The sequence below is a fragment of the Gopherus flavomarginatus genome, chromosome 3 (assembly GCF_025201925.1).
Source record: "Gopherus flavomarginatus isolate rGopFla2 chromosome 3, rGopFla2.mat.asm, whole genome shotgun sequence".
Lineage (NCBI taxonomy): Eukaryota > Metazoa > Chordata > Testudines > Testudinidae > Gopherus > Gopherus flavomarginatus.
Genome location: NC_066619.1, coordinates 46,219,309 through 46,242,321, shown reverse-complemented (window position 1 = coordinate 46,242,321; position 23,013 = coordinate 46,219,309). Strand labels below are relative to the sequence as shown.

Here is a 23,013-nt window from a genome sequence, read left to right as displayed (position 1 = left end):
GTGTTGTAATTGAAATCAATATATTTGAAAATGTACAAAACATCCGAAAATATTTAATAAATTTCAGTTGGCATTCTGTTGTTTAACAGTATGATTAATCGCGATGCATTTTTTTTTTAGTTAATCACGTGAGTTAACTGCGATTAATTGACAGCCATAGTAATTGATTTATGTAGGGGTTTTTGCAAGACTCAATAATAAAAATAATATACAATTGTCTCAATTCTTTACTGGACCCTAACACAACAGTAACACAAATAAGGTGCTTTGCATGTTCTTATCTTTTTTTGTTGTTTCTTTTTTGCTTTTTATTGATCTGTACAACAATTCTACCCTGACTTTGCTTCTATTCTTGTGCTAGGAGCATGTCGTAGAGCAGGAGTCTCTCACCCTGCTGTGGAGCTGCCAAGCCCTGCAGCAGCCGGGAGCCATTGAGCTGCTCCAGTAGCTACAGCAATTGTAAACAGTGAGTGTGGCCCCAGGAAGGGGAAGCGCCGACCCCTTTGTCTGTTCCTGCCTTCCATGGCCCTTCAGCAAGAGCCCACCCGGGAGAGGATGGGTCGGGCATTCAGTGGCCACCTGCAGAGTCCCAGGCTCCCTGTACCCTGTCCGGGAGGGTGGAAAGGAACTGCCAGGGGAGTACCCAAACAGCCAAACACCACAGCCACCTCCAGTGATAAGAGCTGTCTCTGGCATTGCGCACACCGGCCTAGTGTCTCCAGAGGAGGCGTGTGCAGGGTGCCCATCCTTGCTGCCAGTGGCAGCACAAACACCAAGGTGGTGCATCTCACTGCCCTTAGTAACAGCTATTCAGGAGCAACAGCTGGGAGCTACAGGGAGGGGCTGTAGCTTCACCTCCACTCCCCACCCTCACATCTCCACGTGTGCTTGGGAGGCTGTCAAGGCCACAAAAAAATCCATTGGTGGCTGCATGCAAGAAATGCTGCTCTAGCCCATGACTAGACCAGCTTGCAGGAAATCCAGGATGACTGGTGCCCTGTCTTAGATGAGCAGTATCCTCATTTTGTCACACAAGTTCACAGAGGTTCTCCAAACCTTAGAGTGGTAGGCCTTTGATGTGTATTGCTTTCTTGACTGCACCACAGAAGAGATCGCTTTATTTGACAAGCCCCTCTTCTTCAGGCTTGCGTACTTAGCGAGTGGATTGATTTGAATCATGATTTAAATCAGCTAACATGAATCTTTGACCTGAAGCATTGATTTTAATTTTGTTTTGCATTTTTTAGTTATTTCCCTAATGAAAGATGGATTGCTGTTGGTTGGTGTAATCATTAAAATATGTTAATTTACAACTAACTGTAGCCTCTACACTAAATTTGGTGGTACTTTTTTCCTAACCAGGAAGATACGCTATATCTGTTCTAAACATATTTACTTAAGCAGTTATGTAGCATAACATACTTATTCAGATTCTTAATTTTTACATTTTTATTGTGTTAGAAAATGGTGAATGATGCATATCCTATTTACTACATGATTAAGGTTTTACGTGTGATGTGTTTGTCAAGCTGCATTTGGACGGAAATTGGAATTTAATTAAAAATCCACAAAAACAATATTTTAAAATACTTTTTAATGGTTAAATAAGACTACCTTAAATATTCCGGATACATAAGTAAAAAAGGAAGGATTGACTTGATTGTTTGTGGTCACCATGTCATTCAAGTTCTTAAAACTGGTAGATCTCATCCTCTCATACCTCATTTTTATTCATAGATTGAAAAGGGAAAACAAGCTTTCCTACTTTTCTAACTCCCAATTTTAATGAACTAGTCATTGGCTGGAACTAGTTGAGTTTGCTGAAAAGAAGAAAATATTCTCTCTGAACCTACAGAAGGGATTGTTGCTGTCAAAAGCTGTTTTAGCACATAAACAGAAATTTGGTTCACGTACTTAGCCAATCAGTGACTTCTACCAGTTCAGTGGTTTTACTGTCTCTAAAACTTGACAGCAAACATGTATTGCTTGAATATTATTTTTTATTTAATTTAAATGTTTTAATAGATTATAGTAAATTGGATAGGCTATCATAATTTCAAATTTAATTTAATTTTTAAAAGTATATAATTGAAATAAAATGTTTTAAATGTAATGTCTTTTTAAAATGAAAACAACAAATCATTGATTTTCATCTGCCCTGTTTTATTCAGCAAAGTTAAGACCACAAACTGTGCTAGATCCACATGAAGTATTGGGCCTTTTGTTCACAGATCTAGCATTAATGGGAGTCTGAGAGAAAGACACAGGGACTTGTTTACCAGATCCAGGTACCACAGCCATCTCAGTGGATCTGATGCTATGATGCTCTTCATTTGCCAACCTTATACAGGACCCTGCTGAGTATGGACCACAGGAGGGGGCATTTACACCTAAGTTGTAGATACAGGGAATTTTGAGGGCTTCTGTTCTGCTTGCTCCTGCTTCTTTTACCTGAAGTAGTTTGGGAACTTTTCTGTTTTCTTCTTGTTTCATGAGACCCATCTGTCACCTTCACAGACCAGTGAAGACCCTGTTCTTTCCTTGGTCCAGCTGCATTCCATTATCAGTTAGCTCTGCTGTTTGTCATCTTCGTAGAGTGGATTGTTAGACTCTGGCCTGGTCTACACTACGCGTTTAAACTGATTTTAGCAGCGTTAAACCGATTTTAACGGCGCACCCATCCACACGAGGCCCTTTATATCGATATAAAGGGCTCTTTAAATCGGTTTCTGTACTCCTCCCTGACAAGAGGAGTAGCGCTAAAATCGGTATTACCATGTCGGATTAGGGTTAGTGTGGCCACAAATCGACGGTATTGGCCTCCAGGCGGTATCCCACAGTGCACCACTGTGACCGCTCTGGACAGCAATCTGAACTCGGATGCAGTGGCCAGGTAGACAGGAAAAGCCCTGCGAACTTTTGAATTACATTTCCTGTTTGCCCAGCGTGGAGCTCTGATCAGCACGGGTGGCGATGCAGTCCCAAATCCAAAAAGAGCTCCAGCATGGACCGTACGGGATATACTGGATCTGATCGCTGTATGGGGAGACAAATCTGTTCTATCAGAGCTCCGTTACAGAAGACGAAATGCCAAAGCGTTTGAAAAAAATCTCCAGGCTACACAGTGCTGCGTGACAAGCGTAACAGAAAGCCAAAGAATCAAATGGACGCTCATGGAGGGAGGGAGTACTGAGGACTCCAGCTATCCCACAGTCCACAGCAGTCTCCGAAAAGTATTTGCATTCTTGGCTGAGCTCCCAGTGCCTGTAGGTTCAAACACATTGTCCAGCGTGGTTCAGGGTATAGCTCGTCAATTTACTCCCTCCCCCACCACGTGAAAGAAAAGGGAAAGAAATCGTTTCTTGACTTTTTCAATGTCACCCTATGTCTACTGAATGCTGCTGGTAGACGCGATGCTGCAGCAGTGAAGAGCAGTATCCGCTCTTCTCCCCTCCCTGGTGGCAGACGGTACAATATGACTGCTATCTGTCATCACCATCAGCCCGTGAGTGCTCCTGGCTGGCCTCAGGTGAGGCTGGCCGGGGGCGCCTAGGTAAAAATAGGAATGATTTCTGGTCATTCCCGGTAGATGGTACAGAACGGCTGGTAACTGTCCTCATCATAGCAACTGGGGGCTAAGCTCCATCAGCCCCCTCCCTTTCATGTGTAAAGAAAAGATTCTGTACTACCTGGACTATCATAGCAGCGGGATGCTGGACTTCTCTCCCCCACACCACTTGATATCCTGCCTGGACTGTCATAGCAGCAGGAGGCTGCCTCCTCGTCATTTTATCTCACTAACAAGTCACTGTTTCTTATTCCTGCATTCTTTATAACTTCGTGACACAAATGGGGGGGACACTGCCATGGTAGCCCAGGAAGGTTGGGGGAGGAGGGAAGCAACGGGTGGGGTTGTTGCAGGGGTAACCCCCGTGAATGGCATGCAGCTCATCATTTCTGCGGGATCTGACACCGAGCAGCTGTGCTCTCTGATACACTGGTTCTCTAGTACACTTGTCCCATATTCTAGGCAGGACTGACTCTATTTTTAGAAACTATAAAGGAGGGATTGACTTGGGGAGTCATTCCCAATTTTGCCTTTGCGCCCCCCACCGACCTCAGCCAGGGGCACCCATGATAGCAGCAGACCGCACAGAAGGACAGATAACAGTCGTCTTATTGCCAATTTACAACGGCAGCAGACGGTACAGAACGACTGATAACCGTCTCCGCTATCATGCAAAAGCAAACAAATGCTGCTGTGTAGCGCTGCAGTAACGCCTCTGTCAGTGGCATCCAGTACACATACGGTGACAGTAAAAAAAAAAAAAAAAAAAAAGCTGAACGGGCTCCATGGTTGCCGTGCTATGGCGTCTGCCAGGGCAATCCAGGGAAAAAGGGCGCGAAATGATTGTCTGCCGTTGCTTTCCTGGAGGAAGGAATGAGTGACGACATTTACCCAGAACCACCCGCGACAATGATTTTTGCCCCATCATTCACTAGGATCTCAACCCAGAATTCCAAGGGGCAGGGGAGACTGTGGGAACTATGGGATAGCTACAGAATAGCTACTCACAGTGCAACGCTCCAGAAATTGATGCTAACCTCAGACCATGGACGCACACTGCCGAATTAATGTGCTTAATGTGGTCACATGCACTCGACTTTACACAATCTGTTTTACAAAACCGGTTTATGTACAATCGGACTAATCCCGTAGTGTAGACGTACCCTCTGTTTCTTTAGTTCAAGTTATTAGTAGGTCTGCAGGAGTCCTATGTATAAGGCAATTTGAGAACAAAACAGTTCAAATTTATTATGCAAAACTCTTTATAATATGCAGAGAGAAGAAAATAATAAAATTGTATTATAAACTTTTTTTTTTTTTTTTTTTTTTTCACTTGCAGGCAGGAAAAATAATTGGCCTCCTCTGCCTGGGAATTTTCCAGTAGGTCCTTGTTTCTACCAGGATTTTTCTGTAGACATTCCTGTAGAATTCCAGAAGACAGTAAAGATTATGTACTACTTGTGGATGTGTAAGTAAAATATTACTTAACCTTAACAGTCAGTACATTTTGTTATTTTGACCTAATCAACATCTGCATTTCAAAAGGTTTGTTTTTTTTTAACACCAGTGTAAAGTGAGATGTTGAAATGAAATAACCTTTTTTATGGCTAAGAATAGCTTCAGTATTAAGACTAATAAAACTAATCTCCAAATGTTGCCTGCCTTAATTCTAATTGTGTTTTTTATACATAAGTGGAAGTTACCCCCCACCCCCACCCCAAAAAAAAACAGTTTTCCTAAAATTTCAAATTAAATATAGTAATAATACCTAGCTCTTTTGCAGTGATTTTCATCAATACCTTCTTTTATCTATTGGGATCTAAGTGTCATTTTACATTTTACAGATGGGGAAACTGAGGAAGGTGAAGTGGCTTGTCCCCAGTCAACCAGCAGGCCAGTGATAGAGCCAGGAATAGAACTCAGGTCTCTTGAGACCCAGTTTAGTGCTCTAGCCACTCAGCCACATTTTGAATTTATAGCCTTGTGATTGTTCACATTAGACTTGTACAATAATTTGTAAAAATGTTGATTTAGTCTCTTTAAAAATATAAATACTATAGTGTACATAAACAAAAGAATATAGTCTGCATTAAACTATCCTGTCTACACCAGAGGTACTCAAAGCATAGTCTCTGCAGGCTTTGTGCTTAGTCTGCACTGTTTCAAAATACACTGCTCTGTCTTGATCATAGCAGCTTGCTGGCAACAAGTGGGAAAATGTAATACAAGTTCTTAATGTACATTGTGCTGTGATCAGTGTCATCTTCTCCAGTTGCTTGTGGCTGCTTGGATACGGTATGTTTACACCACAACTATCGTGTTCGTGTGCCGGCATTTTCCTTGTTAGACACAGATGTGGGTTTCAGGCTCCTCTCACTTTTCCAATAGGGTTACAGTTTGAGCAAATCTGGACACCTTTACCTATTTACTTGACAATCTTTATTTTAACTTGAACTCCATGTGTGAATCAGAAGTAGTCAGCTTTCAGTATTTACCCAGGAAAATTACTCTAGTTTGATGTCCACAACTTGTTATATTTATTATTGGATCACCACTCTTTTTATAAAACAAAAACAAACAAAAACATTGTAAAATGCAGAACTAGTCACTCTAATGAGTATGATATAGCTTTAAGATCCATATCTAGTCTGAAAGCTTGGAATTCAGTTTTTCAAATGGTATCAGCATTAGTTTCTAACTCCAGCTATTGATTTCTAAAAATGTCAAACTTCAAGCTTGGGGAGCATGGGGAAAACAAAATGGGAATTATAACAACACTGTATTTCTCTCTCTCTCTCTCTCTCGTCCCATCCTACAACAGTGTATTAAGGAACAGACAGCATTATAATGTCAACAACTGGAAGCAAGGAGACAGAGTTCTGAAGGCCTGCCCCGATTATATTAATTTCAACCATACCTCCTCTCTCTTGACCTTGGAAGATGAAAGCTTTAACTTTGCTTTCTTGTGTTTTCCTTAGTTTGGCCTCTCATTCCTTTTCTTTGTCTTACAGGCACACTATGGAAGAAAGAGGGGATGAGGAAAAAAAAAGGAGAGAAAAGAGTAAGGCCAAAAGTCTGGGAACCTGAGGAGTCTGCTTAAGGACAAGGGAAATGAGTGGAAGCCTGATCTCTCAGTGCTCCCCACCCTATGTGGTGGGCCTCAACTGAGGCTGGCCATTTGATTAGACTCTGTGAAACATTCTACTTAGGAGGATGCCTAGGTGGTTTGGTCTCCACTTCACAAGAGTACCCTCTGGGAGTACTCATTGCCTTAGCAAGCTGCCTGCCTGCTTGTTTGGTATTTATCATCCTTCCTCAGCTTGCGATGCTTTTTCACAGCTTACCCAGCTCTTCAGAAACTTCTCTGCCTCCAGAAGGTCCAAGGGCCCCTGGACATAATGGCAGCCAGCCCCAGTTCTGATAAATTCAGCTCCCTGGCAGCTACTCAGCCTCTTCTAAGGCCAGAATAGTCGTCTAGTCTGTTTTCAGGTGTCTGTTTCTGTTTGATAGATTTTAGAGACACGCTTTTCCATGTCATTGTCTGCATGTTACCCTGAGTAACACCTTTCAGTTTAACACCTTGACAATTGCTGTTTCCTCAGTGACAGACTGTTTTCTGAAGATGTTAATTGACTTGGTTGCCAACCTCCATCTTTATCTGTAACTCAATGTTATCTTCATTCAGGGACCCTCAGTCCTCCCAACTGCTCGTATGCAGGACAGGGTGCTCTGGTATATGGCTCAATTTGGTTTCCTGAGTAAACTGAACCTAGTCCTACTTTACTCCTTACAAGAAACTTCCCTGTTTGGGTGTGGTCCTGAATACCTGTTTGCAGATGCTTCATTAGCTTCAGTCCCTGTCTGTTAGTACAGAATCTCTGCCCCTCCCTGAAAGGAGCAATCCAAAGATGCTAGTACACTTAACAGCCTGTGTGGGTTTAGTTCCATGCGCATGAATGTATCTCTGGCTTTTGCAACCCTCCCTTTCCATTTAGCGGTCTCTGTTATGTTCATCTGTTGGGTTGTGCTTGCTAAACTAGAGGGCTTTTCTTTCCCTGAACTCCCATGTTCTTGTAAGTTAAAATAATAGAACAGTGGTGGCTTCTGTCAGCCACCAGGGGAATTTTCTTAGCATTCCCCCATTTTTCAAAAGCCATGCTTCCTGAGAATTTGGGTGGAAGCCTATCTTGGCTTCCCGAGGGCCTGTATCTGGTGGGCCACAATAACATCCTTGCAGATTGGCTCAGTCACAAACTATATTGGGAGAAGGGAGTCTTGATCTTAGTTTTTAAGTTGTTTACCAGAGTCTGAGGCACGCTCTTTTGGGCTGATTATCTTGATGGTGTTTGCCAAGCTTCCATGTTTGTGTTCTTGGATGTTCAACTCCTATATCCTCCTTTTATGATGCTTTATATAAAGTTGGAGTGGGGAAGTGGGATGCTGTTTCCCTCTTCTGCCTAGGAGACTGAGGAATGGCAGGTAGGACAAACCTCTTATATTTGCTTGCTCTGTGGTAGCACCTGTGCTGCTGGTTTTCAGACCTGATAATCTTACTAATAAACAGTTCTCTCCTCCCCCCATCTCTGTGAACACTTGCTGAGACCCAGCACCTACTGTCTCAAGGGCTTGTGCTCTTCCAACTTCCTTGATCTGAGGCTGGCTGCATATGAATTGAACAGCACCGTTTCTTCAAGCATGGTTTCTTTACTGAGGTCATGTGTCTGGAGAGTATTGTATGTTCTGGATGATTTTCATGACCTGGTGTCGCATCAGAGGTGTTGTTGCCCTGTCTTGCTGGCTCCAGGATGTTTCAAACTTCTTCCTGACAGGATTCAAGAAGACCAGCACTTCATCCTGTAGATTCAGATTCCTCCCTAAGAACAGCCTTTCCAGTTTGCTCCCTTTATTAAGAGGGCCTTCCTTCTTGCAGTGGACTCAGTCAGGAGAGTGGATGAGTGTAAACATTTGTAATCTGCCATACCTGCACATCTTTGTGGAAAGATGGTTTTTCAGCATTTTCCAGGATTAATTTACAAAGGGAATATTGAATTCTACCATAGGTAATCCATTCTTCTCTCAAAATGAATCCATTCTGCCCCAAAACAGAAGGCTTCATCTGTTGATGTTAAGTTTCTCAGTCTTGTTCTGAAGAGTTTTGAAGGACAAAACAACTGGGGGCAACAGCTGAAGCCGCTATGTGAGTCCAAGGCTGTGGTTCTCAGTGTGTGAACAGGCTTCCTTAGCTTGTCTATGAGCAGTGAATACTTAAGCATTCATTTCCAGGGTGGCAACTGGATAGGCTCTCTGCTTTTTTAGATATCACTATCAGCTGGGGTTATCTACTTCCCAATTTCCTGCTAGTGGCACAGTAAAGTAGCTTCTCCTCATGCAGGATCCACTTCTCCATTTGCTACATCCACTGTCTCTTCCCTAGTCCACTGTTGTAGAATAGGAAAAGAGGACACCAAGACAAACAATTCCTGGAAAGAAATCTGTTCTCTCTAAGATTTAAAAACTCCTCCTTCTCCACATTTTTCTTCTCTGACAGCCCTCATGGACCCTGCTACTTGCTGAATTAGGTAGCAGGCAGTCATTCCATCTTCACCTTCAAGGATGTTTTATGCTTCCTTGAACTAGTAGGTTTCGGGTACGATGTTAAAATCACAAGGTAAATTTTAAATGCATTTAAAAAACAAAACAGATTTTGGTATAAGTGAGGAGTCCTCATTTTAAAGAGTGATTTCAGGAGTGAGCGGCACTGAGCACTATTCCTTATGTACTACTAATAACAGATGTAGACTGTCCTATTGGGCTGAAGGAGAAAGGAAAATCTTATTCTTTGTATAGAGTACTCTGGCAATGGCCCTTCTTTCTCCAGAATAATAATGGTAAATTTTAGACTGTTCAAGCAGAGATAGTTACAAAAACTGCTGTAGATGAATTTCTGTTAATCAGAGATATCTGATGGGTAGTTTTGCAAAATGAAATCATCTGTTTATCCACAAAGTAGGTGTAGCAAGGCAGCAGCTGTGCAAGTTTTCCTGCCAACGGGCCTCAGTGTTTTGAGAGGGAGCTCAGGGTTAACAAGGCTGTAAGATATTATTCATTACAATGGGGATGAATGTCTACTAGGAACTAGACTAGTTATACCAGTGTAAAGTAAACTCTGAATTTTAACTGTAATAGTTGTACTGATATAACTCTCAGTGTGGATGCTCTTACTTGGGAAGAGTGCCTATTGGGAGGTAGGAGAGTTAGATTATGTTGCTTTGGAAGGTGGTGGTGATCTTTCGGTAACTGCTTACCAGGTCTGGATTTGAAGGAGTAAATAGGGTGAAAGGTGCTTAAAACTGTTATCCAGAGCTTAAATTTACCAGTCACCCTAATTTAGCTGCCAGAGATGGATTGCTTGACATCTCTCCCATCTCACACAGTCATAATTACTGCACTTTTCCCCGTGTCCCCAAGGCCAGTTTCTCCCTTGTGTTGGCAAAATTGTTCCCGATTTGGCTTCTGGGGAGAGCTAAAAAGAGAGGCATGGACATGTCTTCAGCTACCCTCTGGAGGCTGGTAATGTGAACTGTAATGTTCTTATCCTCAGACAACTTGGAGAGTAAGAGTTCCAGTGTCTCTTGCTTCTGCTGTCTCTTCTCTGCCCTGAAAAATCTAAATATATTTGCATTAATTCTTGGGTTATAATATTGGTTTAAATTCTTTAACAAACATTAGAAAAAAGCTAACCTTTAATAGCTGTTTTGATATCTCATACCTGATAGGCCATAGGCATGTACTAACTAAAATAGGAGGCTGAGAACTATAGTTCTGAGTATTAGTAAAGGTGACAGATATTTCTTGTTGTTGTTATAAGAACTATTAGAACATACAATATGTGTTTATGCTTTTATAGAATTAGTTCTCATAGTTTTGTTTCAGTTTGAAATACTTTTGTGTTAGGATACTAATTTGCTGTATATCATTTGCGAAATAGCATAACATTTGCATTAAAAGGATTTATGATTTGTAATTCTTTTCTTTTCAAATGAGAAAATGTCACTTGCTAAATACAGACTACTTTGTATACTTTAAGAAGCTTTTTAAAAAGACATAAACCGTACAGGCCTTCTGTATATCTAATAATAAGGTAGTCATGTTCTTGTACATATTTACTGGTCTGACTTTCAGATAAAATAATTAAAGGGTATATAAGAAGGTATTTGCAAAGATTTGTATCTAGTAATTACTGTAGCAGGAGTGTCAGCAACTGCAGCTGAGAGAACTTTATTTATCTATTTAACTCTTTGATGCTGTAAATCAGTACTTGCTAGAAATCCTGATACACAGTGCCCCAGGTTAATATGTTTTATTTTCATGAAATCTTAATTATTCCCCTCCTCGCTACCCCCCAACTCTATACCACATATTATTTTTTTCTAAAAATCTTGAATTTACTTGCTCAGTACTTAGCTACACTGGGAGCTTCATCATTGCTTCAGACAGGAGTATGAAACTAGCAGATTAGTCTATTACAGAGATAGGATTTTGATATAAGAGTGATGTGGATGTATTTTGTTTAAGCTTTTACATTTATTTAGGTAATACTTCAACAATTGAAATATTTATTGCATAAACTCAGGTTAATACAAACTATTTTTTCGTTCTACAGTCCATGCAGTGACACTGTTTCTAAATATCTTTGGATGTTTGGCCTGGTTTTGTGTTGAACCTGCTGCACGAGGGGTTGATTTTGGATTGAGTATCCTCTGGTTCTTGCTTTTTACTCCTTGTTCATTTGTCTGCTGGTACAGACCACTTTATGGAGCCTTCAGGTAACGCCAATCTGGTTTTGAATGTTTTTAATGCACATTATGCATTTTGAAATGTATTCGTCTTTAAGTAGAACTTTACGTAACTTAGTTTGCCATATTAACCTGAATTATTATTATTATTTATTATTGGAAGAGGCAAGTCATATTAACCCACTTGCTATATCCAAAGCATAAACAGATGATGAAAGGCTAGCTTAAGAAGCTAACAATTAGGAATGGCATTTTTTAATATGTATATAACTACTGATATAGAACTGATATTGGTAGGGAATGGATGTCATGCTGTTGTTAGCTGGACTTCAAATATCAGGAAAATTCTCACCAAGCTTCTATCTTATCACCTCTAAAATCATCACCAGTTCTGAATAAGTATAATATTTAAAATTTCAAAATGGAAAGTGCTAACTAACTATGAAGTTTCTAAATGAGCTTCATAAAATAGATTTAAGTTATCATACCTGACAAGTGAAGTGCCATTCTATGTCTGCAACAACATGAGATGTTACTAAAAATATTAAGTGGAGCTTATTTTTCTTTTTATTTTCATCCTAATACATTGATTGTAAAAAGCATTTGAGCTATCTTCTCAGTAAGCACATTCAGTAAATATCATTTGATGGTATTAGAATTACACTGGTAACTCTTATTTGTTGTGGTTAATTGACAGAATGCTTCAGTCTGCAAATCCATATTCATGATTGATGTACATAAATTAAATTAGGGAATAAGATTTTATCTTTTATTTTAAGAAATCTAGAACTCTAATATGATACAGTAAATTAATCAGTAATCAAACTGAGTCATGTCTTTCAAAAAGTATTGTCACAGTTAAATATTTTAGAGCTCTGTATACAACTAAACTGTGTGAAATAAACTTTTTTGAGTTTTGATTACTCTTGAGAGCTTATCAATGGATTTAATTTGAACTTTGATCAATAGTGTGTTAAATCCTAATACAAAAAGAAATGCTATAGCAAATAATTGAAAATTGGGTAAAGGTTTTGATATCTTGATTATATATACAAGGTGCTCTTGGGGGCTCGAATGATCTGTGGGATTTTCTTTTTCTTTTTCTTTTTCTACAAAACAGTGAAGTGGCCAAAAGAAAAATATAAAATTTTAAATATCCTTCATAGCGCTTCGTTCTTTTTTCCTCTCTCATGTACATGAATTAAGGAGCAGTTACTATCACAGTTGCATTCTGACTCTGAATGTTCATGAATAAATTTTTTTCAGTGGTCCGTTTCCAGTAAGCACTAACTTAACAAACCTTGTTCTCAGCAAGTACACCTTGATTTAAGGCCTGGTCTGCACACAAACTTACACTGAGATAACTGAATTGGTTTCAATTCACAGTTTGTTTTGTGCAAGTATGTGAGCAGGCACTTATTCTGAAATTCTTTAGTGCTTACCCTGTTCATATCATAATGAAGCATTATATTTTTACTGACTTAAACTTTAAAATCCTCTTCTTTCAGTCTTATATTTCAATAACTCGGGCAGCTGCTGTGTTCTGTATATTTTCCTTTTAACCAACAGCATAGCTTTCCATAGATGTTGTTCAAGGGATGATGTGGTTAACTAAAAAGCGAATTTAGCTGGAAACTTAGATTGATTAACAGTGAACCCATTACATGTATATAATCAGCTGTAGAGGATAGGGAGTGCTGGGGAGCCTACATACATAGGGTTGAAGTTCCCAAGGGCTTGAGACCACCTGGTGATTGGAAAAGCAGTATGATTTGGAGCTGGGGCTGGGAATTCCTGCCTCTGAGCCGGCCTGCCCAGACTCTCCAGGATAAGGCTTATGGAGGTTGATCTGGGCTGTACAAGAGGAGGATATGGAGAGAATGGTGGATGAGTATCAGTCTTCCCACCTTCCAGCTTCCTCCCAAATGTGTACACTACTCTGGGCTTCATAGCTACAGCTCTGCTTCCCACCCAGCAGAGCCAAGGACAAACGTCTTTCTTTTAGGTTTTAAAATTCTTGGCTTGAGACAGGAGATACCACTGGGTGCTCACAGTAAGATGTTCCACATTCCTCTCAACTTTTTTCAACACAAAAAAAAGTTGAAATGTTTTTTTAAATGGTTCATTTTTTTTGCAGCTTCTATCTAGGCACCATTTATTACATAGGGCTAGTCTATGCTACAGTTTGGTTGGCTTAACAACATTATTCAGGGCTGTGAAAAATTTCATGCCCGTGCGATGTAGTTAAGCCAACCGAAGCCCAGTGCAGCGATGGAAGAACCCCCTACACCACTGTAGAGTCTATACTGCAGCACTACAGCAGCTCATCTGCAGCTATGCCATTGTAGTGTTTCTAGTATAGACATTAGTGTCTGTCTTTTTCCTACTTAAGCAGGAGGGTTGCATGTGGATCTAGAATGGGCATTGGTATTTGCCTCACCTCTGCTGTTTTGAGGAAAGGACATTACACTTCTGCTGCTGAGCATCCCCTGCTGATTCTTCTGCATTCAGTCTCCTTCCCTCTCTGCTTTGTACTCTATACCAGTTAATATTTTGTGTTATGCAATGTGAAGAAGTCGGAAGAGGTTGCCAGGGTGTGGCATACATTTTTTCCTCTTTAACACATAAGGAAAGAAGTAGGAAAAGAAGAGGTAAATAAGATTAATTGGAGTTTCAGAGTAGCAGCCATGTTAATCTGTATCTGCAAAAAGAACAGGAGTACTTGTGGCACCTTAGAGACTAACAAGTGTTAACATATGGCGCACAAAAGAACTCGAAAGGAATTCATAAGGAAGCAATAAAAATGATCGGGAGGTTGAAGAAATTGACTTATGAGGAAAGATTAAAAGAGCTAAACATGTATACTGTTTGCCTAAGGAAGAGCGTAAACACACCGAGGATGGAGAATTATATATTATGGTAAATAAGGGCATAACTAAGAAGTGGGAAGGAAGTTTCACAAGGGAAAACACTCCTAGATGCATGTACTTGGCTGTGGAATAGTTTTTGCAGGGAGGCAGTGGAAAACTCATTGCTTGCACCTTTTAAAACTAGACTGGAGAAAATGTATAGTGGTTAGCAATTATGTTTTGGTACAGAGAGGGAATTATGATTGTTTGTTTTTTGTTTTCCCCATCTCTGTCTTTTGTGGCAATATAAATTCTTGCAACTTCCACAGCCTTTAGATAGTTCTGACAGAAGAACATCACTTATGCGGTCTGTCAGAACCAGATGTGCTTCTTTTGGTCCTGTTTTTAGTCCTCCTTTCCAGATAGTGAGTATATAAACTGGTAGTATGAGATGTATGAGAATTTTTTGCTGCTAAATGGTTCCAGGAGTGTGGCTGAAAATGTAACTCTAGAAATGACATATTGTGGTTCTGTGTATATTATGTCTCAGTGACTCTATATCAGATGTTCTCAGCTTGCAAGTAAAAGGTGTGGATTTTTTCCCCTACCAGGCCTGCAGACTCCAGTCTGAGAGTTAACCAGAGTTCTCTTATGCGTTATCCCCAAAATTATTCCCTCAGACACACCTATGCAGCCCCACTACATTCTGTACAAACTCACAGGTGTAATTGAAAGGAACTTGGTACACAATCTGTTCAGGATGCACAGGAAGGAAGAGACTCTAGTTTCCTCTCTCAGAGCTTTGTTGGCTGTTCAAGAACTATGGAGGCAAAACCAGTAAAGCTTGTTTTTATCATTGTAAGCAGATACAAAATGAATCTAAGGGTAGGTTTATACTTATGGCAGTGTGTAGAGTACAGACACTGCACACCCAGCTAGGATGCATGTGTATATATGGCAGTGTAGATGATGAGGCACTGTTTAGACAAGTAGAATACAGACATGCCAGAAGCCTAGGGTGTATACTATTCATGGCTCACTAGACGCCAAGCAGAGTTTCTTATGTCTACACTGCTGTTTTTAGTAGTGTAGTGTTCTGCTGCCTCCCTGTTGCTGGAACCTTTCTCCTCTGTCTCCCACCTGCCAGAGTCTTTCACTGCCATGTGTAGATAAACAACACAGTCTGGACGCAGCCTGCTTTTTACCGTGGCATGTAACCTCCACACTGCCACAAGTGTATACAAGCCCTAAAGATCAAAGGCAATCTGAAGGTTGAAGGCAATTTGGGTGAAAATGATCATGAAAGGAAGAAGCGAGAGCAGCAGAACCAGGACAATATATTTAAAAAAAAACAGACTTTACGAATGCAGAGAACTGGTAGGTATGGTCCTATGAGAAGATGATCTAAGCCCTGGTCTACATTATGAGTTTAAATTGAATTTAGCAGCGTTAGATCGCTTTACCCTGCACCCATCCACACAACGAAGCCATTTTTGTTGACTTAAAGGGCTCTTAAAATTGATTTCTGTACTCCTTCCCGACGAGGAGATTCGCACTGAAATTGACATCGCTGGGTCGAATTTGGGGTAGTGTGGATGCAATTAAACGGTATTGGCCTCCAGGAGCTATCTCAGAGTGCTCCATTGTGACCACTCTGGACAGCACTTAGAACTCAGATGCACAAGCCAGGTACACAGGAAAAGCCCCAGGAACTTTTGAATTTCATTTCCTGTTTGGCCAGCATGGCGAACTCAGCAGCACAGGTGACCATGCAGCCCTCCCCCGCCCCCCCAGTGTTGCTACGCTCCCCCTATCATCTCCATCCCTGAGATCATTGCAAATTAGAAGGTGAAAAAAAACGCACTTGCGATGACAAGTTTTCCGAGCTCATGGAGTCCTCCCACACTGACAGAGCACAGCGTAATGCATGGAGGCATTCACTGGCAGAGACCAGGAAAGAATTGTTGTTTGCTTAACTGCAAAAGTATCATGCCTCACTAGCGATCCTGCCCGAGCCAGGTCACTGTGTCACATGCACTTCGCACTGTGTCAGCATGACTACTTTGTGAGCAGGAAAGCCATAGATATAGGCATTGTATTAGGTAGCTTCTGTAGCTAGAGAAAAAATTCCTGTGCATTCTGCAAAGTCTGTGGCAAAAATGAAGCCTCGCAGTGTAGTGGTTATCACGTTCACCTAATGTGAAAGCCCTTTAGTGTGGTGGTGATTATGTTCCCCTAACATGCGAAATGTCCCTGGTTCGAAACCAGGCAGAAACAGGTTACAGTTTCTTTCTCTGACTCCCCTCCTGCATTTTTAGTCTTAGAACAGATGGCACTGTGAAATTTTGCTTTGAATTATATCAATTATCAGTTAAATAATATGGCAGCTCTCTCTTAGTTATAGTCCCGGGTTCTTTACCCTTTCAGCTGCTCTGATAAATTAACATTTTTGTTAAAGGCGGGGGGAAATTTTCATGAAGCCTTTTATAGGAACTAAATGCTATTAGGACTTTGAAATAATCTTAAAATGGCCCATAGAGTGCAATCCTTCATTCTGGATTTGTCATTCCACAAGTTGAACTGCTCCTTACTACTATCCAGGCTTCATGAGCCATGGGAACAAGGGGCAGGCTGGGGTAGGTGCGACATGTGCTAATGCTGGCTGGGAGAGCAGCCTGAGGCAGAAGCCTCCAGCTCGCATGATATTCCAGGCAGGATTGAATCTCCATGAGATGAAACTTAAAGAAGAGAATGACCTGGAGTCACTCCCATTCAGTGCTCTAAGAGGAGGATAGCTGTGTCTGTCCAAGTCTGACTGACCTCACCAAGGTCTGCTAGCTGAGCTGGACCCCAGCTGGCAGGAGCCGGTGGACGAAGCCCCAGGCATCGAGCTGAGTTGCTCAGCCCGCCGCCAGTCTGGGGCTCTGTCTATTGGCCCCACTCGGCTCGCTGCCTGCCTGGGATTCCGATCATCCCGGCAGGCAGCAGGCTGAGCGGGTCTGGCGGACAGGACCCCGGAAAAAAGACCATGAAACGATCGTCTACCGTTGCTTTCACGGAAGGAGGAAGGGAGGGGGGGCCTGATATGTACCCAAAACCACCCGCGACAAAGATTTTGCCCCATCAGGCATTGGGAGCTTAACCCAGAATTCCAATGGGCAGCAGAGACTGCGGGAAATATAGGATAGATACCACAGTGCACCACTATGTAAGTCGTTGCTAGCCGCGGTAGTGAGGATGCACTCCACCGACTTAATGTGCTTAGTATGGACATATGCAATAGACTGTATAAAATTGAATTCTGAAAAATTGACTTCGATAAAATCGACCTAATTTCGTAATGTAGACATACCCTAAGGGACATAGGAGTTCAGGAGAGCTGGCAGTTTCTAAAGTAGATAATATTAAAGGCATAACAACAAATTATTCCAGTACAAAGGAAAGACAGGAAGAATAGTAAGAGGTCAATATAACTCCATCAGAAGCTTTTCAATGACCTAAAAATAAAAAAGGGATTCTACAAAAAGCGACAACATTAACAAGTTACCAAGGATGAGTACAAAAGCGTAGCACAAGCATATAGGCACGCCATCAGAAAATCTGAGGCACAAAATGACTTGTACTTAGGAAGGAACATAAGAGGTAATAATAAAGTTTCCATAAATACTTTCGGTGACCTGATACTCAACACAATCTTACCAGCAAGGGGAGAAGAAATGCAATCCAAAACAGGGAAGGAACAGTTGATGAACATTTAAATAAATTTGATATATTCAAGTTGGCAGGGTCTGATGAAATTTGGAACTAGCTGAAGCAATCCCAGGACCATTAACTATTATCTTTGAGAATTCATGGAGGATGCATGAGGTTTCAGAGGACTGGAGAGGGGCAAACATGATACTCCTTTTTAAAAGGGGGAGCAAAGAAGAACTGTAAACTAGTTAGCCTGACTTTGATACCTGGAAAGATACTGGAGCAAATTATTAAACAATCAACTTGAAAGCACCTAGAGGGTGATAGGGTTATAAGGAATAGCCAACATGGATTTGTCAAGAACAAATCATGCCAAATTAACCTGATTTTCTTCTTTGAGAGAGTTACTGATCTAATGGATTGGGTGGAAAATGTGTAGGTGTGATATGTCTTGATTTTAATAAGGCCTTTGACACACAAGAAATTCAGTAAAGACAAGTGCAAAAAATACTAGTTTTAGGAAGAAAAAATGAAATGCACAGCTATCAAATGGAGAATAATTGGCTGGTGTTAATACTCCTAGAAAGGATCTGGGGGTTATAGAGGATCACACATTGAAGGAGAGTCAAGAATGTGATGCAGTTACAAAAAGGCTCTTGTTCTGGTATGTATTAACGGGAATGTTGTTTGTAAGACACAGGCGGTAATTGTCCCGCTTTACTTGGCATTGGCGAGGCCTTAAATGAAGTACTATGTCCAGTTCTGGACTCCACACTTTAGGAAAGATGTGAACAAGCTGGAGAGGGTCAGAAGGAGAGCAACAAAAGTGATAAAAGGCTTAGAAAACCTGAACTATGAGAAAAGGTTTAAAAAAACCTGGCCATGTTTGGTTATAGAAAAGAAGGCTGAGGCGGGGGGTGCTGATAACGATCTTCAAATATGTTAACAACTGTTATAAAGGGATGGTAATCAGTTGTTTTCCTTGGCCACTGAAGGTAGGACTAGAAGTAATCAGCTTAAACTGTAGCAAGGGCGATTTAGGGTAGATATTAGGGAAAACTAGCTATAAGGATAGTTAAGCACTGGAATAGGCTTCCAAGGGAAATTGTGGAATCACCATCATTGGAAGTTTTTAAGAACAGGTTAGACAAACACCTGTCAGGGAAGGTCTAGAATTGCTTGGTCCTGCCTCAGTGCAGGGGGCTGGACTTGAGGACTTCCTGAAGTCCCTTCCAGCCCTGCCACTTCTGTGATTCTAAATACAGAGAAGCAGATTTAAGAAGATTTATGTTAAAATGTCATCACTTTTCAGAGTAGAAGCTCATGTAGATATAAAGTGTTACCATTTGGTGTTTAACTGTGGTCTAAATCAGTCTATAAAATCAGTTCTCCAATAATTTTTATAGTTGAAAAAGTTACTTCGGTAATGTAGTTGTGTATTTGAATATGGTTTTAACTTCCTGACCAGCTTCTTTGTTTTCTCTTTCAGGAGTGACAGTTCTTTCAGATTCTTTGTGTTCTTCTTTGTGTATATCTGTCAATTTGCTGTTCATGTACTCCAGGCTGCGGGATTTCAAGGATGGGGTAACTGGTGAGTGATTAGCTTTATTCAGTTTTATGTTACATATCAGAGACTAAAACTAGTGTGTTAAAAATCTCAGTGTAAAAGACAATAGGTGTAGGCAGAGAAATAATTTAGTAGGTAATATTTTTCATTTGGCATTTTGGTGATGAGGGGACCAGATATCATTGCAGAGTGCTCCTTATTGTAGGAAAAATCTATCCCAAAGATATCTGGAGAGGCAGGTATTCATGATATTAGGGTGACCAGAATGTTATCTTTCACCCTAAGCCCTTAACTGTCCCAGTTTCATATCAACTCTAGCAGATATCACATTGACTATGTTTATGTATGTGATTTGCCCTATATTTAGAATAAAACTAAGAAAAGAAATCTTAAAAATAACTTGAGTGATTTAATGTATTCACTAATGTAATTTTCAGTTATGCTTCACTTGCAATAACTAACATTTCAATCAAGCAGACTTCTGTAACAGCTTCAGTTTATATTAACATATTGAACGTGAAAACAAAAATATTACATTGGGGATAACTTGCTAAACAGTGGCATGCATCCTGACTGCTTACTTTTAAAGGACTTAGAGGCAAATGGGCATGATATAAGGAAGTTGATAAGTGTTCTGAATTAGTGAGAGTATGTGGGCTTATTCCAGCCTTGATTCACATTTGACAGTAAATTGAAGTATAGTAACTTCTCGCTTAACGTTGTAGTTATGTTCCTGAAAAATGCTACTTTAAGCAAAATGATGTTAAGCAAATCCAATTTCCCCATAAGAATTAATGTAATGAGGGAGGAGGGGTTAAGTTCTAGGGAATTTTTTTTCACCAGACAAGACTATAAAGGACACAGTATAAGTTTTTTAACCATTTTAATACTGGACAGCAATGATGGTTGTGAAGCTTGGTTGAGGTGGTGAAGTCAGAGGGTGGAAAGGGGTGGGATATTTCCCAGGCAATGCCTTATTGCTAAATGATGAACTAGCACTCAGCTGAGCCCTCAAGGGTTAACACATTGTTTTTAATGTATCCTCACACTCTACAAGGCAGCAGGAATGGAGGGAGGGGAGACAGCATGACAGAAAGGCAGAGACACCCACTGTGAGAGAGAGAGAGACGTGCATTGCCCCTTTAAGTATGTTGACCCCACTGTAAGTACACTACCTTTTTAAGTAGATCAGCAAGTTGAGGCAGCAGCTGCTGCCAGCAAGCTCCCTCCATCCTGAGCCCTGCAGTGTCCCGTCCCCCCTTCTTCTGTGGAGATGAGATAAAGGAGTGTGGGGGAGGGGAACACTCTAACATTAGCACTGCTCTTCCCCTCCCCCTGCACAACAAGCACAAGGCTCCCAGGAGCCGCTCCAGGGTAGAGGGCAGGAGCCACACAAGGCGTTGGGTGGAGAGACAGCTGAACTGCTCAGCAGTTGATAGCCTGCTGGGTGGCTGCTGCACAGGGAACTTAGGGGATTGGGGAGCTGATGGTGGGGAAGAGGGCTGCCGGTCCACCCTGGTTCCAAGCCCCCCCCCAGCTAGCTCCAATGGGCTGCTCTTTCTGCAAGCAGTGAACAAAGCAGGCGACTGCCAAACAATGTTTTAAGGGAGCATTGTGCAACTTTAAGTTCTGTAATTGATCAGCAATGAAACAGCGTTAACTGGGAGAATTTTAAGTGAGGAGTTACTGTAGTTTTGGAGAAGATCTGGAGGACTCTCAGAGCCCAAAATCTTTTTCCCTGCAGTAGTACCTGTTGGGGAAGCACATGTGCCCTGCGCAGCCTTGTGGTTCCTCACAAGATTGTATAAAGGCATCGCCCTGACCCGCCCTCAGTTCCTTCTTATTGCCACTTGCCTATGTTAGAGCTCCCTGTGCAGTTCTCTCCTCATGGTTTATTTTCTGCATCATATCTACTTGCTGAATCTTTGGGTACATCTATACTATCTGCTGGATTGGTGGGTAGTGTTCGATGTATCAGGGATTGATTTATCGTGTCTCGTCTGGATGCAATAAATGGATCCGCTAATCAATGCCCGTACTCCACCTCGGCAGGAGGAGTAAGCGCAGTCGACGGGGACGCCGCGGCAGTCAACTCTGGCTCTCACCACTCCTGTAGCCAAACCTGCTGATAAACAGTACCATGTCCCATCTTAGGGGTTTGTGACTTTTTAATCCCACCAAGCACCAAACTCCCTAATTGTCATAGCCGCACCAAACTCCCTAATTGTCATAGCCGCTAATGAGAGATCGCGGCAGGGGAAATTCAAGGCTACCCCAAAAGAAAAAGAGGTTAAGAGACTGGATGCATTAAGGAGGAAGATTTATTCTACTGCTTTGCTCCAGATGAGGACAGCAAGCCCTTCTTGGAAAATATGATTTTTTTAATGGGGAGGTGATGTCAAAATTGTCAAATTGCTGGATGATACAAAGGAGTCATTCGGGGCTTTATTAACTGAGTGGCACAGATTTAATTCCAGTCTGCTCTAGAAGCTGCATGTTGTCAGATGCTACTGGTGTGGTGCTCTGCTCTGTTCAATATTGATATCAATCAGCTGCATGCGTGTGTTCCCTCTGTGTGCTGCCCCAGCTCTGCGCAGATCGCTGACACAGCAGACCCCGAGAGAACCCCCAATGACCACAGACTCTAGTAAGGTACGAAGGCACATCGGCCAGGTTTATTGTTGAAGAGAAACACAGTCTCCAGCTCCCTGGCAAACAAAGTCCAAGGTGCTGCTAAGGTGCAGCTAGCCAGTACGTATGTGCTCTCTGGCAATCGACTCAGCTCAGTCAGTGGTGGGACTTTCCACTGCCCCCTAGATTGGACAAAGACACAGCCCCAGGGATGCATTCTTATACACAGGTACAAACAAGTTACACATCACTCCTGCGTGTTGAGGTACAACTCCTCTACGTAGTAAGGTGCCGCCTCTCACCTTGTACATGTTGGTTCGAACAAAACAACTCTATCCATCCTATTACCCTTTTGGCCCTGTCATTGGGATGGGTCAGCTTGTTCCTTGTTATCTGTGTGGAGTGTACGAGTATGTGCATGTTCTGATATCTGGTGTCCAGTACCTTTTAGGTATGTCTCTTTTTGCAGCATCAGCCCTTTCCTTGCCAGCTTCTGTGAGCAGGGCCTGCCTCTGGCTCACAGCTTAACTTTGCTTTATGTTAGCAAAGTCTTGACCATTACTTTAGTTCGGGCCTTAGGCCTCAAACCAGGCCTCTGATACCAAGGTTTATATCTCAGGGCCTCCTCTTACTACACTTCATATGCTTCCTCGAGGACTATGGCCTACACAGTTATAATAAGAAGGGCATCCTGGTTGTAAGATTTTGGGATAGCTCTGGACATTCAGCAGTCTATTGAGGACTTAGCTTTTGACGGTCAGTATCTATTTTCAGACAAGACTGGTAGGGTCTTGCTTTTGGGTCTTATGCTTGCAACACAAGACAGGGTTGACCTCACCATTTGTAAACATTTTGGCTGTCTGCAGTACTGGATGATAGCATGTGAGATTCTTCCCTTTTACTAGTCTG

The 23,013-nt window shown here is 41.6% G+C and overlaps 1 protein-coding gene across 3 annotated transcripts in view; it reads left to right on the top strand.

The window, feature by feature from the left end:
- SCAMP1 (secretory carrier membrane protein 1) overlaps positions 1 to 23,013 on the top strand; it is a 94,499-nt gene that overhangs the window by 50,460 nt on the left and 21,026 nt on the right. For 2 of the 3 annotated variants that reach the window (XM_050947083.1, XM_050947080.1), the window contains 3 exons: positions 4,908 to 5,036; positions 11,232 to 11,394; positions 19,396 to 19,497. In XM_050947083.1, the coding sequence (XP_050803040.1) occupies positions 4,908 to 5,036; positions 11,232 to 11,394; positions 19,396 to 19,497 (394 nt within the window). The remainder of the gene's footprint in view (positions 1 to 4,907; positions 5,037 to 11,231; positions 11,395 to 19,395; positions 19,498 to 23,013) is intronic. The other variant, XM_050947082.1, reaches the window with a different exon arrangement.